Source organism: Cajanus cajan, chromosome 7 (assembly GCF_000230855.2).
Source record: "Cajanus cajan strain Asha chromosome 7, NIPB_CcT2T_4, whole genome shotgun sequence".
NCBI classification, from domain to species: Eukaryota; Viridiplantae; Streptophyta; class Magnoliopsida; order Fabales; family Fabaceae; genus Cajanus; species Cajanus cajan.
The window spans coordinates 56760051-56778551 of record NC_138523.1 but is presented as its reverse complement, the minus strand read 5'-3'; the positions used below and the strand labels follow the sequence as shown (position 1 = coordinate 56778551).

The 18501-nt window shown below is 31.4% G+C and overlaps 3 protein-coding genes across 4 annotated transcripts; all 3 read right to left on the bottom strand.

Annotated features, from left to right (window-relative positions):
- Positions 1 to 4297: 4297 nt before the first annotated feature.
- LOC109793091 (uncharacterized) lies at positions 4298 to 5199 on the bottom strand. The gene has a single exon (XM_020352561.3). The coding sequence runs from the start codon at positions 5139 to 5141 to the stop codon at positions 4464 to 4466; it is 678 nt and encodes a 225-aa protein (XP_020208150.1). The 5' UTR covers positions 5142 to 5199; the 3' UTR covers positions 4298 to 4463.
- Positions 5200 to 9377: 4178 nt separating this feature from the next.
- LOC109795048 (uncharacterized) lies at positions 9378 to 10287 on the bottom strand. The gene has a single exon (XM_020354457.3). It carries the CDS (start codon positions 10222 to 10224, stop codon positions 9553 to 9555), a length of 672 nt encoding a protein of 223 aa, XP_020210046.1. The 5' UTR covers positions 10225 to 10287; the 3' UTR covers positions 9378 to 9552.
- A 5224-nt stretch (positions 10288 to 15511) lies between these two features.
- Positions 15512 to 18406, bottom strand: LOC109818173 (basic helix-loop-helix (bHLH) DNA-binding superfamily protein). 2 transcript variants are annotated; one of them, XM_020383586.3, is made up of 5 exons: positions 17632 to 18406; positions 17427 to 17537; positions 17158 to 17220; positions 16924 to 17046; positions 15512 to 16474 (listed from the first exon to the last, which is right to left on the bottom strand). In XM_020383586.3, exons 1-5 carry the CDS (start codon positions 17953 to 17955, stop codon positions 16271 to 16273), a joined length of 825 nt encoding a protein of 274 aa, XP_020239175.1. In that variant the 5' UTR covers positions 17956 to 18406; the 3' UTR covers positions 15512 to 16270. The 2 variants fall into 2 exon arrangements, with proteins under 2 accessions (XP_020239175.1, XP_020239169.1); XM_020383580.3 differs by having other exon boundaries at positions 15517 to 16474; positions 17427 to 17546; positions 17632 to 18398.
- Between the last annotated feature and the right edge of the window lie 95 nt (positions 18407 to 18501).

Sequence of the window (18501 nt, the reverse complement as noted above, 5' to 3'; positions counted from 1 at the left end):
TCTGTTATCAACATCATTTAATTTATATAATTAAGTGAGATTAATTTTTATATACCAGTGTAAACAAGAAAAAATAGTTTTATAAAATTTGTAATGCCAACTTATATAAATCACTATTAGTTTTATTTTTAATATAAATTTAACCAAAGTAAATAAATTTATCTATACTATTAATTTATATATATTTGTGATGTACACTTTTTTTTTACTGTTTCACCCTTAATTTTCAAAACACCATTTTTTTTCTCATTTTTTATTTAATTTTTTTTTTGATACTTTAATTTTTTTTCAAAATTTTCATACTCTCAAATTAACTATTAAAAACTATTCACACCCTCTAATTGTTATTCATCACTCAACTTTAATTATTTTTATATTTAGTTATACATAGACACAGTATTTTTTACGATAATTATATGTAATAATTTATAATTGGATAAAAGTAAAACAGGTTTTTTTTTTTTTTATAAATAGAAATTATTTACCATACACTCTTTTTTTTATTATTTTTTTTTAAAATTGGGATTATACTTGGATATCTCCAAAGTTGGAAGTGACATGAGATTGTTCTATATCTCAAAATCGTTGCTCTATTGAATTATTAAGATTGACGGGTTGGAATGGTATATATAATATCCAATGTCTTCTTAATAAAAATTGAGTCTAATATTACTCATCAAATTTTAATATTATATGTTTTGACCATATATATACATTATATTTTTTAATTTAGTCTTTATCTATATTCTATATTTTATATTAATAATAAAAAGAATTCTTTATTTAATGTCTACTTTTATTTTTATCTTTTTCACTGTGATAATTATACATAATTTCTAATAATGATATAGAAGTAAATTTTGTTTTATTTTTCAAGGAGGCACACTTTTTATTCCCCTTCTTTTCTTTCCCCACCAGTACTTATAAAATTAGTTCCCACTTATGTAATCATTACTCGTCGTATATGGTCTATTCTATTATGATGCCGCCTGAACGATGAGGGTGAAGATCGAGTATATCACATTTTATTTGATTTTCTATAGGATAGCTGACATTAATGTTTGTTTCTTGAATCTGTAGAATCATTTTAAAGTTTTGGTAATCAGAATTAGGTAGAACATGACATATAACTTGCAACGGCTGAATATTTAGAAATGAATTGTTACAAACCCTCATATAGTCGCTTATTTTAAAATGACGAAGCTAATGACTTCTTGATTAGGGTTTATTCCCATACAAATCCACATATAGCCACTCCTCATCAGCATGTTCAACTGTGCCACAAACCCACTCTTGAGACCATCACAATAGTCCAAAAAACGAGCCGTAACATCATACCCTTGGAAGTTGGTCCGATTTCTGTCCCTCCCCTGCTTTCCTCCAGTGGCTAGGTGCATAATTTGCCTTCAGCCTCACATAGTCTGCAATGCCTTCAATTAATCCAGCAGGAGCACCAGTGCACCACCATGCCCGTTCCACTGCCAAATGTGGGTCACTTCGTGATACAACACTCCTGTGATCTCTGTCTTCACGTCGCCGTTATAGTGTTGTTGGTGACGCTGAAATCAACTGCTATTACTCCTTGCATTACAGCTACCAACACAAAGAAACAAAGGCCATGCATTGTCATGGTTGGTTGCTTATTGTAAATTACAAAGATAGTTTAGTGTTGCCTGCTTTATATATATAAACAACTGTTTGGTGGTATTCCAAATATGTGTTTAAAAAGGTCCAAATTTTATATCATCTAAATTTTGTCTTACTTAAAGTTCAAGTAGCTAGGGAGAGGTCTCTTACAATATAAGAGAGAGAGAGTGAATTACACGATACAAAAAGAAGAGAAAAAGAGAACAAAAAATTTGATTCACATGTATAAAGCAGTTTCAGTAAAATTGTGATCCTCATTTTGTTTATCATTGGTTCGGGCTGAAAATTTGACAAAAAGTTCTTAATATAGTGATCTCATTTTAAATGTTAGGATCATGAATTGAAGGTTAGGTTGGAGAAATCAATTTTGAGCAATTGTTCTAATTTGAGGTTTCTTTTTTATTCTTCAATTAGAAAACCTTCTTTCTTTGATACATTGATTGGTTTTAAGCATTTATTTATGTATTTGATTAAACTCTCTTGTACTGATCATAATAAAGTTTGATCAATTGACTTGTGCCTATGAGTCTTTATTTCTCACATTGAAAAAGTTTTCCCACATTAAAACTATGTGTGTTTCTTTATGCTTATTTTCTACCATTTATTTATTTATTGTTCTTTATTGATTTTTGTAAGTTAGAAAATTATTTCCCTACGTATTTTAACACTTTTGATTATTGTGTTGTTGTTTCTCTTGTAACAACAAATGGCAAGTGGGTCTTCTTTCCAGGCGGTTGACGACGTTGATTTTAATGTTTGTTTGTTTCAGAAACTACACTTACTGCATTCAAATCTTCCAGCTAATCGGGGTGTACTGTTGTATGACCTAGTCAAATTTTCTGATAAGTGCCATATGGGACACTCCAACGCGGTCTTTCGATCACATTTTGCTTTACATATGCAAAGACTCTTCCAATGTAGTAAGAGCATGTTTCCTATTAGTTGATCGCCAATTGGCAACAAAGGTAGGTTTCACAAGGAATTGACTCATCTTTAATGGACGTGAGAACCTTGTCGGTAGGTCAAAGCTTTGAGGCTTGCCCTTGTTTTAATGAATTTAACTCACCTAAACTTTGTTAATACACAAATAAAGGATCTAAAATTGTAAACATAAATGATAAGATCAAAATTAAAGGTAGCTTTATTTTGCAAACTTTTTTTTTTTTTCTTGTATAAACTGTCTCTATACTATGGAATATTCTAACGCTAATTCATGTTCAAAATATTCAAAAATCCTAGCATAATTACATCCTATCTTATTGACGGTAAATATATATAGTTATAAATTATGATGCTAAATTTACTCTAGTTGACTTTGGATTTAAAGGATATACAATTTTCACACTTTGAACACATGAGTACAGAGAAGTTTATCGGTTTATGTATCTAACACAACAATCTACATATGTCTTATTAGAATAATTTATATATTCTAATCCGTTATGGACCCTTAGGATACAATGTTTATTTATAAAAAAAAGTATATATAGTCTTATATATTTTAAAAAAGATATGTAGGGAATAGTAGGCAGAAAAATAATGAACATTTGTTATTTCTCATATTTTTTTAGGAAAATAATATAGAAATAAGTAATGCTTTTTATAGTTAAAAAATAATGTAACATTTTCTAAACAGTGGGAGTGAACGGAACTACAGAAGTCAATTAAAGTCGGAACTTTCGTAAACGCCCTTTTTGAAATAATAAATAAATTGTACTTGATATATAGTTTCCTTCTTATATTTAACATCATCAAAAGCTTGTCATTTATAATATGTAAATAGAAAATTGCTAAGAAAAATGCGGACAAGAAGGAATTTTTTGTCTTTGAATTGCGTAATTCCTTTGCTTACTTGTACTAGTACTAGAAGAAGAAGAAGAAAATTGTTCACGTAACTTTTAAGTTATATTCTTCTGTATATGTATGATGTATCCTCTAGTTATAAGATATATCGTGTATCCATCGTAGAAAGAGATAACGAAAATAAAATCATTTTACACTCCTTTAAGAATTATAATTATATCCCTGTAAAAAAAAGTATAATTATATTAAGAAAAAAATTAAAAAATATAATAGATAATATAAAGAAAAAGAAAAGGAGGAATTGAAAGAATAATAAAATGTAAAATGACATGTATAAGAGAAGGAACGACAAACATATAAAATTGTTTTCTGATATACGTGTATAATGTTGGTGTAAAAAAAAAACAACACGGTACGAAAAATGTTGAATAACTCATATCTATCACAATCGAGAAAACATTCTAGATATATATATTTGATACGGAAATGTTAAAAAATACATTTTTTTGAATAGTCTCTATTACCAGTAGATATGTATTAAATAAATATAATATTTTCTTCTCTCTCTCCTACTATTCAAAATTAATTTATAAAATAAACTAAAAAAAAAACACAATCAAATATACTCTTATAAAAAATTTGCCATTTGGCTCATTACTCTTAGTTTTCAACTATTCATAATTAAATAGACAATGGGTCAAACCTAAATAGACTTGACTTAAAGACTTATTCTAGTTGATTATTTGAAGTTAGGCCGAAAACCGACGTTATTGTTTCCATTTGGGTCTCATTTGTGAATAGGATAAAAATCAATCAGGTGAAGTTTTCTCTAAGCAAGAGAAATGCATTTATTTGAAGTCGGAATTGTTTTATTTTCTTGCCAGACATAAAAGTTTCCAGTATACAATAACTGGTAAATGGTAATACATAACAAACATTAAGAGTTGATACAATCTGACAGAAAAGATTGCGATATATCTGTAGTCGCTTATTCTTTAAACTAAAAAGCTCTCTTAGGCAATATTACCATACTTGGCCTTGTAATCTCGCCACAGCTGATCAACAGACTTTCCCAGTAACTGAACAAAGAATTGATCACTATAACCACTCCTCATCAGCTTGTTCAGTTGTGCCACAAACCCACTTTTGAGACTATCACAATAGTCCAAAAAACGAGCGGTAACATCATAACCTTGGTCCCATTTTTGTCCTTGTCCCGGTTTTACCCAGTGACTTGGTGCATAGTTTGCCTTCAGCCTCACGTAGTCTGCAATACCTTCAATTAACCCACCAGGAGCACCACCGTTCCCATTCCACTGCCAAACATGGACCATTTCATGATAAAGCACCCCTGTGATCTCTCTTTTCACATCCCCGTTATAGTTTCCAACATATCTTGCACTTAAATGGATCTGATCGTTGCTAGTATATGCAACCCCATCCATGTCATCGACGAATAAACTCACCTTCTGCACGTTTTTTCTGTCGGCAGGGTTGTTTTGCTGGAAGACATTCCATATGAATTTGGTGGCTGAGTCAAGTGTTTGCTTCGCGTATTCTGCTCCTATTTTATCACGGAAAGCCACACCACCTGGAGTTGCCAGTGCGTTGTTAGTGACGCTGTATTCAACTGCATGTGTCTCATGAACTGCATATAGGAATGCTAACAAACAAAGGACACGCTTCATCATGGTTGTGTTTGATGTCTTTTGCTTTTTCTCTTTCTCAATACAAAGATTGGGTTGGGTACTTTGCTTTATATAGAAAACACAAAAAGAAAAGTCCACCCCATTAATATTTTCATTGAATGCTTGTTTGTTTCCATACGTAACCCAAATTTGAATTTTCAAGAAATTGGAGTGTCATATGGTTTAGGGTTTAGGGTCATATATATGATCAAGTCTAGTAAAGTGGGCCAAATCTATATATCAAATAAACATTATCTTAATTATTACGAATTACTACATGTTTTTAGTTTCTATAAAATAGAACTTTATTTTTTGTTGTATTTTTCTTAAATAGGATAATATTCGGTTTTAGTTCTTTCGAAATAATTTTTTTTTCACTCATTTAAAAAATATTCTATATATTAGGACTACACAAATTAAAAAAATATTGTACACACAAATCAATTTCGTTATAAATTTTAATTAAATAATTAAATGATACCTACTTAATAGAGGATGGATAATAAATTACTGATACGTGTAAATACTTGTACTTTAAAAATTATTTTAATATATAAAGTAATATGATTTAATTTATCTTTACGATGCATATGTATCACAATTATAAATTTTTAGTAAAAATGTGTTAAAAAAAACTATTTTTAATACAAATATAGATTTTAAAATTATTTATTTTTAATTATTTTATTTCTTACCTTTTTAATTAAAATTTTATATTCTAATAAATATTTATGGATACTGGTAAGTATAAAAAAAAATTATAAATAATTCTACTAATAAGACGAGTAACAGAAACTACTATCCATCCTGCACCGTTGTCATCTCTATGTATTTCTATAAATGAAGGTAAAAACATAGTCAATATTTTATTTAATATAATAATCACATCTAATGGATGGAAGCAAGGATGAACTAGCGGGTAATGTGTTATATGGTATACCATTTTTGTTAATTATTTGATATTTATTTATCTCATTCATATTATCATGTCATAAACTTAATGTATTATTTTTTTTTTTTTTTGTGTAACTAATTTTCTCAAGAGAGATGGTCTTGCAAAACATAGAACTTTTGGCAGAAACTACCACCGCAAACTCGTCGAAGATGGGAGATCAATTAGTCAATTAATTCGCAATTACAAAGTTGAACAAAAGCAAATCTTAATTTCTATGCTTTTATTTATTATTGTAATTGTATATTATACAATTGTTCTTACCAAAACTTGCAAGTGCTTCGATGGTAAATGGGATGTTCTCTATACTCTAGTTGTTGACAACAAGGAAGGACACCTGTAAAGGTACTCTAACGTTTAAGATAGAGAGAAGTCTAAGGTAAATGTAAAATTTGAGTTAGAGTAATATCTAGTAGCTTATCATTAAATTTAGAGGTAATATTGCACGATATCTAGTAGATATATCATAGTGGTTGTGTGAAAATATTATTCTTCATAACTTGATTTGGAATGTAATTATCGAATTTTGGAGACTAGTGCAAAGATTATTTCTTAACCATTAGAGATAAAACTGCCTAATTAGGGTTTATCTCCTAGGCCACTATGGGAGAGTTGGTGTTCTACTCGATTTGTTTGAGCTAGGTAGGGATGGTAATGAGACGAGTCAGGTACAGTTTCATGATACCCATCCTCATCCCCATTCTCATACTTGTATCCGTCAGATATATAATTTTTATCTTATCTCTGTCCCCGTCGGGTATCGAGTATACCCATACCCGTACCCATCAAATTTATTTTTTTTGTAAAAAAAAATACACAATATTTTTAGTTTACTTTTCCATTATATTATAATTATAATTAGGTTTTTTGTCTATCTCATATTTTAATCGAGAGACTTCCTCATAATTAAACAACTACAAATATTTTACATCATAATAAATAATTACACATAATTAAATATTAAATTTTTTTAATACAATTAAATCAGGAGCAGGTATTAAACCAAGGATGGGGACAGGGACGGGTATGAATATGAGGATGGAGCGAACAAGTATATACTTGTATCCGTACCCAGTCCAATATATCAGGGTTTACCCATACCCATACCTGATCAAATCGGGTATTTCCTCTCAATGTCGGGACGAGTTTAAATATTACCGACGGGTACGAGTTTATTTGTCATCCCTAAAGCTAGGTAGTACGTAAGCCTCCTAGCTTCGAGTTCTTTTAGAACAAAGGAACTAATAATGAGGTCGTTCTACTGTTGTTGGGGAGGGCGAGATGTTTGGTGACCGTGAGATATTTGGACGAGGAGATATATCCTCGCCTTCAAATGTACATTTATTGCTGTGTTCTTCAAAATATTGGGGTCGCCTTGTTGTTTAGTACATTGGAGTGTGGTTTCCATTTCCTAAGGAAGGGGAACATGGGAGGAGCTTGCTGTCAAGGACAAGGAGATTAAAATGTCTAGGGCTGAGTTGGAAGTTAATTGAGCTAAGAAGGCCACATCGTCTGCAATGGAAACTGGTCTTGATGGCAAGAAGAAAAACTTTTGGAGGAGAAGCAAGCCTGGTTGGGCGAGAAACAAGTACTAGAGGGAAAACTGGATGTTTTGATGTTTGATGCATGCTCTAGGGGAGATGGTGGCAATGGAGAAGGTCGTGTGTAAGGAGCATGTGAGGAGTTTTTAGAAATCCATTTGTCAGGTGGCGTCCCTTGCTCTGGATTTCCTTTGCGGTAAGTTGAACATTGATTTCAATGTTTTCAATGGGGAGTTTGGAGGTTGAACATTGATTTCAATGTTTTCATGATAAAGCACCCCTATGATCTCTGTTTTCACATCCCCATTATAGTTTCCCACATATCTTGCACTTAAATGGATTAGATTGTTGCCATTATATGCAACCCCATCCATGTCATCAACGAATAAACTCACCTTTTGCATGTTTTTTCTGTCGGCAGGGTTGTTTTGCTGAAAGACACTCCATATGAATTGGGTGGCTGAGTCAAGTGTAAGTTTGCCATATTAATTCTGCTCCTACTTTATCACGGAAAGCCACACCACCGGGAGTTGTGAGTGCGTTGTTAGTGACGCTGTATTCAACCGCATGTGTTTCATGTACTGCATATAGGAATACTAAGAAGCAAAGGGCACGCTTGATCATATGGTTGTGTTTTGAGCCTTTTGGTATTTTTCTTTGTGAATAAGTTTATCACTACACAAAGATTGGGTTGGGTACTTGCTTTATATAGAAAAACTAATGGTTCTTCAATCCACGCCATTAATATTTTCAATGAATGCTTGTTTGTTTCCGTACGTAACCCAAATTTGAATTTTTAAGCAATTGGAGTATCATATGGTCAAGTCAAATCTTCTATAAATACCATGCAGAGGAGATTAGGGCAAATCTATATCAAACATTATCTTATGGCAATGATATTTCATTATTCAACCATTTCAAACACTTTATTGACGATTCATATATATTTTTTCCTTGTCTCTCCCTATAACATCATATATCATAACAGGTAGTACTAGTTCTGATTTTTGAGCACTTAGTTTCTCAAGTCGCTCTAAAAACATTTCAGTTTCCATTTTTTTTTCTTTTTTCTTTTAACTATTTTTATACCACATTTTTTCACATAGGGCATGGGAGGAAAGAGAAAACAATTTTTTTAAGAATGTTGTTTGAGTGTTTTTTTTGTCTTATATAACTGTGTAAAAATCATTTTTATAGGTACATGATACGATAAAAAAGAGAAAGATAATTAAAAACAAATCTGAGGGTCAATAAAGTGTTTAAAATATCGGATATTTAAATATGGTTACCCTTATCTTATTATTTAGCCATCACTTCTTAAATATGTTTTTAGCTAATGTAATATAATTTTATTTGTTGTTGTATAGTTTTTGTAAATAGAATAAATTTGCTTTTTATTCTTAAAAAATGTAAACAGTTTTTTCCTCTCATTAAAAAATGTATTATATATATATAATCCTGATACCTTCCTTTGTTAGAGTCAAGGCACAAGAGGAGTCTGATTCGCAAACAATATTTCTGATGCCTTCCAGCCAAGCAATGCTCTCGGACAGTTGTAAATAGCTTGAAATTCAGTATTGTTGCATGTCATGGTGCCGCACCATCCATGAAAACCAATAACCCAATTGCCAATATTGCACAATTCCTTTGCTTATTCTTTTTTTTTTTTTTTTTTATATTTTGAGGCTTATGATTACTACTCAAACCTCCAACTAATTAGGCCTGCTTAATTTTTCATGCTTATGATTCAAAAGACGGAATATTATTGTTTTTATTTTCTCGCCATATATATGAAACTTCCCATTACATGATAAGAGAATACCAAGAGTTGATATAATCTGGTAGAAAAGATTGCGATAAATATATAGTCGCTTATTATTTAAACTAAAGCTTTTAGCTAGCTAAGCTAACCCTCTTAGTCTTAGGCAATATTGCCATACTTAGCCTTGTAGTCTCGCCACAACTGATCAACAGGCTTTCCCAGTAACTGAACAAAGAATTGATCACTATAACCACTCCTCATCAGCTTGTTCAGTTGTGCCACAAACCCACTTTTGAGACTATCACAATAGTCCAGAAAATGAGCAGTAACATCATAACCCTGGTCCCATTTCTGTCCTTGTCCTGGTTTTACCCAGTGACTAGGTGCATAGTTTGCCTTCAGCCTCACATAGTCTGCAATACCTTCTATTAATCCACCAGGAGCACCACCATTCCCATTCCACTGCCAAACGTGGACAACTTCATGATAGAGCACCCCTGTAATCTCTGTCTTCACGTCCCCCTTGTACTTTCCAACATATTTAGCACTCACGTGAATTTCATCGTTGCTAGTATAAGCCACTCCATCCATGTCATCAACAAATAAGCTTATCTTCTGCACGTTTTTTCTGTCAGCAAGGTTGTTTTGCTGAAAGATGTCCTTCAGTGTGACTCGGGTGGCAGCGATAAGTGTTCGCTGGGCATATGCAGCTCCTATTTTGTCACGGAAAGCCGCACCACCGGGAGTTGTAAGTGCGTTGTTAGTGACACTGAATTTAACTGCATGTGTTGCGGATAGGAATACTAAGAAACAAAGGCCATGCAAGATCATGGTTGCCTTTTGCTTTCTCTTAGTCAATCTGTTTGTGCTTGTTCATTACACTACGATTTGTGTTCGCTGCTTCTTTGCTTTATATAGAAAACAATGGCAGGCCTATGCTCCTTCTTAAGATAGTACTATAATAGAAATAGAAAGAGGAATATGAAAAAACAAATTTATGATAACAACTCCCATTACACAACAATCATTCATTCCATGTGAGAAAAGTTAGGAGAATAAAAAGAAAAATTAAAATATTTTTTTATAAATTAAAACTTTATATATAAACTAAAAATGAAATTTTAAAAAAATTAATGAAATAAAAAAAATTCTCTAAATTAATTTGTACATGAACATATATTATTGTTCTCTTGTTATTTTTGTTTTTCAAGTGTTTGTAAAGAAGTTTATCAAAAATACAGTGAATGATTAAAATGGATCGTTTATAGTTTGAATCCACTTTTACTAAAATCAAATGCGATTGAGTGGCCTTTAGAATGTGCAAATCTATAGATATAGGAATATAAGCATTTGGTCTTGATATTTACAATCACTCATTAACTTGTGAACATAGAGTCCAAAGTTGAAAAATTAATGCTAAGCCTTTTAATAAATAAAAAGATACTACGGACAATTAAAAAAAAAAAGAAGAAGAAGAAGATACCTTAGACGTATGAAAGATAAAATTGTTAAGTGAGAGTGCAATCTTATATTAAAATAAAAAATCATACTTTCAATAATTAAGATATTTTAATTAGATTAGAATTCATGTTTTTTCTTTACTTTTTTTTTGGTAAAGATGTTTTTTCTTTACTTGAAGATGCTCTTTTAAATTAAAAAATATTTCAGCGAAAAGTTATTGGTTTAAATAATTATGAGTTCAATTCCTTTAAGTAAAATCTTCGATTTGAGTATTGTATTTTCATTAAAAGTAATCAATCAGGTTTTATAACATAGATTAGTTATTAACTAAACTAGTAAATACTAATAACATGATTACTAAAAAGAAAATTAAAAAATCTTAATACATGAAGAAAAAAAAACATGATTAAGAGAGAAGATTTTACTAAAGATTGTCTGTTAAATTTTTTAACAAAAATTAATTTACGACAAAATTAATAAATATTGATTATATAGTTAAAAAAAATTAAAAAAATATTGATGTCATTCTTCTATTTTTACACATTTATGTCATTCTCATCTTTAATTTACAGAAGAAAAGTGGTGTACTAATTCCGAACAAGTGATGACTCAAATCCAACTTTTATATCAATCCATATCACATGTGGTTTCAATCTATCCCACTACATAGTGCATCGGCGAGCACCCCACTAGATTGGCAAGGAACGATAAATAATTGACCCAGAAAAAAAAAAAAAGAGATTGGGCGATGTGCGTTGAAAATGGGATATTTTTACTTTGTTGTTTAACTGGTCAGTTGGAAATATATATATATATATATCCTTGGAAATCATAGCAGGTAGACTGAGTTGCTTTCTACCGGACAACTTTCTTTGATCGAGAAAGGAGAGACTAAAAACAATGAAAAAAAAAGTTAAAAGTTGGATGAATTTTAGTTATTTGGATGAAAAAAATAATTAGAAGGAAAGAGAGAAATGATATAAATGATATAAATTTCCTTAAATAAAAGTGAAATGAAATTATATATATATATATATATATATATATATATATATATCCTCTCAATAATACAAAAAAGAATATATGCTCTCAGTAATACAACAAAGAATATTAGTCAAGACACAAGATTGATTAAAAAAATCACTTAAAATAGAATACAACAAATTAATAATATAAATTAACTCGATGATGATTTTGTTTTTTCATTCAAATTCATACTTTCTCTCTCTAATTTTCTTTTTAAATTGGAGAAAACAAATTTTGGCACGAGATTCACCAAAATTTTCTTTCCTTCCATATTCATGTACAAATTAGAAAAAAAAAAACATTCTTTCTGAATTTTTTCTTTCTATAATTTCATTGAACCTAAACATAGCGAAATGCCCATTAACTATATAATAATGATTATTTGCGACCAACCCACTCGACTCTTAATTCGCAATCTAATTGAGCAGTCCAAATTAAAAAATACACCGGATTATAAGAGGTAAGTTCGAATTAATAATTCAAAAATTACTCGAGGTATATTTCATTTATATTTTTAATACTTTTAATTTTCAAATACAACTAAATAGCTAGTACGGAGGGTGGTATAAGACATAAAGTATATTATAGATTTGAGAAATATCTGTCATTCATAATGTCCCTCCAATAAAACTCACTCCAACAGAGGATACATCGTACATGTAATCTAAAAAAAAAAACTTATATTGTGCGATTGAGAAGATTTAACAAGATGCAAAACATAATAAAACATAAGAAAAAAATCTATCAATTGCTTTTGTTTTTTTGTTTTCAAAACATTTGTCTTGGAAACAATTTTCAAATTTTAATAGATTTTATACAAGAAATTAATTACCAAGTAGTATGAAATTATTTTACAAAAAAAAATTAAAAGAAAATATTAAGACCAACAAGGTTACATAGTTGACGGAAGATTTTTTAAGCATGCAAATAAGAAACTTATTTCAAAAAAAAATTTCTACTTTTTCTTCTAGAAATGATTGTGGAGAATCTTATCAAAACATATTTTTAACATAATAGTGACACAAAATCACAAGAGCAGTTAAAATGATCACTAATTAATTTCATAAAATTGTTATTACTTATTAAATATTACTCTCATACACAATTATATATAGAATATTGAGAGAATGAATACATGCATTAAGGAAATAATAGTTAATAAATTTATATGTTTGAGTTTGACCACATATTTATACATATGAAATAATAAACAAATTTAATTATTTTATACAAATGTTATATTTACACATAAATAAATAATTAACACCGTTATTATAATTTAGAAAATAAATAACAAAGTCGGACAGGTCATACATAGGGATGATAAATATACCTGTACTCGCGGGTAATACCTGAACCCGTCTCAACTTTGACGGGAAATATCCGGTTTGACCAGGTACGAGTACGAGTAAAACTCGATATATTAAATCGGGTACAAGTAGTACTTACCTGTCCCGTACCCATCCCCGTTCCCATTTTTAATTTAATACCCACTTTTAATTTAATTATATTAAATAATTTTAATATTTTTTTACGTGTGATTATTTATTATAATACGAGATAAAAAAATAACCTAATTATAATTATAATATAATAAAAAAAATATTTTAAAAATATTTTTTTTTTACAAAAAATAAAAATAAAAAAATTGACGAGTACGAGTATGGGTATACCCGATACCCGATAAGGACGAGAATGAAGATGAAAATCATATACCTGACGAATATGGGTACGGGTACGGGAAGGAGATGAGTTTAACTCGCGAGAACGGGAACGGATATCATGAAACCCGTACCTACCTCGCCCAGTTGTCATCCCTAGTCATACCCACCTTTACTTTCCAGCGCTAGGCTTTGAAGATAAAAACTGCAGGAAGATTTTATTTATACCTTTCTTTTTACTCTTCGCATCATTCGTTTATTATTTTTTTAAAATTTTATAAAATATTATTTTACTTAAAATAATTTTTCTAATAAATTATATTCTAATAAATTTAAAAAAAACTTTTTTTTAGTATAATTTTTTTATATTACAATAATTAATTTTGTGTGATAAAATTTACATATAAAAACTAATTTTAATAATGTAAAAATTTGTGTTATAGAAACTAGTTTTAATAATGTATAAACGAATTTATATTATAAAAAATTATTTCTATAATTTATTAGAATATAACTACAGTGTAGACCAACTGTGAAGAAGTGAGGGAATGGAAGTGAGTAAGAGAGATATTTTCGAAACACAAAAAGTTAAACAAAAAATATATTAGGGCGCAAAGAATAAAAAATGAATATGAATGAATGGCAATTCCCAAAATTTTACATATACATGTAATGCCAAATTCAGCCATTAGTCCAGTAATATGTTATTTTATTCCGTAAACCAGCTTAAAATTTTCAATGTTGTTTTAACGACATTATTAGTAAAAAAAAATACTTACCTCTTTATCGGTTTTGTGGACTAAAAATCATTTTTTTTAGTAATCTCTAATTAAAGCAAGCATCGGGATCAAGATTCAAGAATCTATTATGATCTTATAACTAATAATATTTATCCCTTCATCAATTATGTTGCTTAGTTTTATTTTCAATTCCTAATTCAATTTTCAATAGTAACCAATGATCTAGAATCGTTCACAAGTGAACAATTCATAGAAGGAATTAGGATAGAAACAAGCAATCAATATAACCAAATAAACTTCAACTAAACATGAATTCCGCTATTACATAGTATTTGGGTTAGGATTTCTCATCCTTTATCACAAGATAATTAGAAAATCGTAGTTAAAACAAATAAAAGAAGAAAACAAAGCCTAGATGATGAGTTAATGGTGAGATTGGTCTTCCAATATCTTATTATCACAAGCTTTAAGCTTTAATGGGAGAAGATTCCACTAACAATTCTGAATTTCCAACCATAAGCCAACATATATTGACCATAGTTGCAGGGGATTCTGGGCACAAAAACATGCACAAATCAGAAAGCAAACATACCCTTAGTTTTATGCAAAATTTCGCTATAGGTTCACAAACCAACTATTGGTTGATCTTTCTCAAAGTTACATTTATATATTAGTTTCCATCTCTTCAATTCATTGCTTTCATTCTCTTGAATATTTTCCTTCAAATACCAACTCCATCATTTAGTGATCCAAGATTATTGAAATAACATGATTTTCAACCAAACTTTCCACATTTTTAACATTAATGAATTTTTATACAAATTCATGTGATTTCTATCGCATGTTAACCATTGATTATATATTTACAAATTATGATGAAAATGCCCTGAAGAAGTCCATCAAATGTGGAAATATCACGCGGTCAAGAAGGCTAGAAAAGTCGACTCATCTTATTTTATGACAAATTATTGAGTTTAAATGATGAAAAAAATTTAAGAAAAATTGACAAATCAATCTATAAAAAATATAAGAAAAATAGGAATGGTAATTGGATCTAGACCCAGTAAATACCTAATGAGTACTATTTATAATGAATAGAGTTTTAGCTAACAAATGTGTCTAGCTTTAGAAACAGGTATCAAATTTTGCAAATATACGTGACACTCACTAAATCCCAAGCAAACTAAACATGTAAATATAACAAATTGTGATTGTCCCTTTTGATAATGTACAAAACAAATTGCTATATAACTCCAACATGTCACATTCTTATCAATGAAGTCGCGATCACCTTATTACAAGAGCTTTTAAATGGTTCCACAATATCACACGCGTATTCGGATGTTGCACCAACAGTTACTGATCTTGCACCACTATTATTGCGTACAAGACTCCAAACAATAACCACAGCATATCCCGTCACACGTGACGACACCAGTAATAAAAATATCATAATACAATTATTTCAATGGTCATATGTATAGTTGAATATTCTGCATATGCTATTGTGAAATTTTAATACTGTCAAGACTTGATTATTGTATTGTTTTCCTTGCTAAAACATTGCCTCTGGATATTAAAAATATATGGAACAACTTAATTAATTGCCTTGCCTACCGAATTTTACATAGACAGAAGATATAATAATAAAAATATGTGGAATCCTAGACTCCTAGCTAGTTCAGGGTTCAAGGCCACACATCCCTAAATCCTACATAAAATATTTGCTTCCTTTCTTCTATAGAATATTGATATATAGATATAGATGTCCTGAGAAAAGGACCCCCAAAAAAAGATGTTACATAATTAAGGACAAAATCATGACCTCTGATTTGAACCCCATGTGTGAAGTTTGAACCACTCTTGTTAATTGTTATCCCTCTTTGCCATTTCATGGAGTTTCCCTCCTCACCCATCCATCTCCGGATAAGGTCTCATATTAGGTACAAGTCCAAATTGGGCAGACATAGGAACCCATTTCCCAAAAGGCTACAAATTTTGAAAAGGATTCATTGGTTTTGTTTCACTGCTTGGCTTGGCTGATGGTGAAACATTGCTCCCTATTGCAGCAGGTGACCAAAAATCAGCACCATTGCTACCGGCCACGTGTATGGTGCACCCCACAGGGATCAAGCACAGTCCCCTGCTCCTCAAATCCTTCCTCACTTCCTCTTCATTGTTATCTCCGTCCCCCTGAAATATTGCACACACAACAAAACTCTCAGGTCATCAAGAGTTGCCTTAAACGGCAATGTGTCACAGTTTTGACTGTGCTTAGTGGCCACAAGGACCTGCCAACCCGCCTCAGCATTTTTCAATTAAGGTAATGTGCAGTATTGTCACCATCAAGAGGGCCCTTTGCCTAGTTGTAGATTTTGTTTAGTAGTAATAAATCATGTTAATGATCAAGGTTTTAAGAATACCACAATTTCGGCAACAAAGTCAGGGTTTTTGCAACTATACTGCCGCCACATCAGTTGCATTTGTTCATAATCTTTTACAATATCAAAGATCTCAACAACAAAAAACCATGTTTGTGGCCACAAAACCGGGTTTTTGCGACCGCAATTGTGACCACATCAACTACATTTGTCTGCATGATAGAAGACTATGATAATGATGAAAAATGGGATGAGACTCACATGGTGATTTTGATGGTACGAGGAAGGCAAACTTTGCAGGTAAGGAGAGCACAGAACCTGAACTTGATCATGTAGAAATCTTATATAGCCCATGGCCTCGTGAAGCACCGATGCTGTATCTGTCTGCACATGCAGTTTCAGCATTCAAAATCTCAATTCAATTAGCAAAATCATTGATTCATTGATACACAAATTTATAAGTTTCTAATTCTAATAATACTGCATCTCATTCACCTTGCCAAAGGGAGAAACAAGTTGTTGTAACGCTGCGATTCGTTCCCCGAGCTTCTCCTTCCTCTGCCATTCCAAATAATTCATCAAACTATATAAAACCATGCTACGACACAATAATATATAACATATATCCACCTTACAAAATCATATTACGTTTTTTTAATTAGAAAATGACAGGTCGCGTGTCTGTGACTCTGAGAAGGTTTAGTTCAAAGTAAAGACAGAGAAAGAAAACGACATGCAAACAATCCATAGATGATTTTCCTCACCTTTGCATGTCCGGTTGAAGTGGGGTTCTCTGCTTTGGTCTTCTTAGGTTGTCTCTGCCCTCCAACACCCACCTTGGTCACTGCTTCTTTTCCCAACCCATTTCTCTTTTTCTGCAAACTCTTCAACCAAAAAAAAAAAAAAAAAAACATCAACACCACCACCAATTTCTGAGCAAGAAAAAGATATATAGAGAGTCTCACAGACATTGGACTTAGGTAAGGAATTGGAGCAGGTGTTGGTGTAGTTGCAGGAAGAAGCAGAAGAGGAGTCACTAGAAGTGATGACAGATTTCTGAGGGGTTACGTTGGTTTGAGGAAGCAAAAGGCCTTGTTGGCTTTGATGGTTGGCGAAGCATAGCATTTTGGGTGTGTTGTGAATGGAGAAAAGAGGAGAACGGGTAAGGTTGTAAGTGCAAGAGTGGTCCTGGTCGACGGCAAGAGGCAATGCAGTTTGATGATGATCGTCATCTCCAAACAGTAACTGAGAGAAACTGGTCCCTGTGATGAGTTCCTCTTTGGCCTCCTCCATTAAGAGAAAAAGGAGATGGTGGGAAAGGGGTGTATTGTAAGGTTGGAGAGAGTGAAAGAGAAATGTTTTGTGTTGAAGACTTGAAGTTATGGTTTTGGAGAAAGAGAAGAGAACAAGTGTGAAGTGGCAGAGAGTGAGGGGGACATTTGTAAAATGGGAGAGTGGAAAGAAAGGATTTAGGAGGGTGTGTGGGGAAGTTAAGAGTTGGGCTCAGTGTGGGGGACTGGGCTCTTTCCAAGGCAACCAATGGTCAAACCCACCACCTGGCCCGAGAAAACCCTGTTTTATTTGAGCCATCCAACGTTAACGCGCCATTTCTTTCTACACTCATCTATGGAATTTCAGTTCACTACTACCAACCATCCTCATTTCTTTCTCATCATCTCCTTCTCCTTCCTAACTTTACCCCTTCCTCTTCCTCATTCCTAACCATTCTACACCATGCTTTCCCTTCTTCCATCCATATCCTTTCACTTTTTCTCAATTTTATTTCTTATTTAACCATTTTCAACTATTCTTTTCTCAATCTTTATAATTTAGCTAATA

Coding starts and splice junctions, on each gene's coding strand:
- LOC109793091 (XM_020352561.3), bottom strand. CDS start 5,141: ATGATGAAGCGTGTCCTTTGTTTGTTAGCATTCCTATATGCAGTTCAT.
- LOC109818173 (XM_020383580.3), bottom strand. CDS start 17,955: ATGGAGGAGGCCAAAGAGGAACTCATCACAGGGACCAGTTTCTCTCAG. Junction 17,047..17,157: donor TTGTTTCTCCCTTTGGCAAG/GTGAATGAGATG, acceptor CTGCATGTGCAG/ACAGATACAGCATCGGTGCT. Junction 16,475..16,923: donor CGTACCATCAAAATCACCAT/GTGAGTCTCATC, acceptor GCAATATTTCAG/GGGGACGGAGATAACAATGA.
- LOC109795048 (XM_020354457.3), bottom strand. CDS start 10,224: ATGATCTTGCATGGCCTTTGTTTCTTAGTATTCCTATCCGCAACACAT.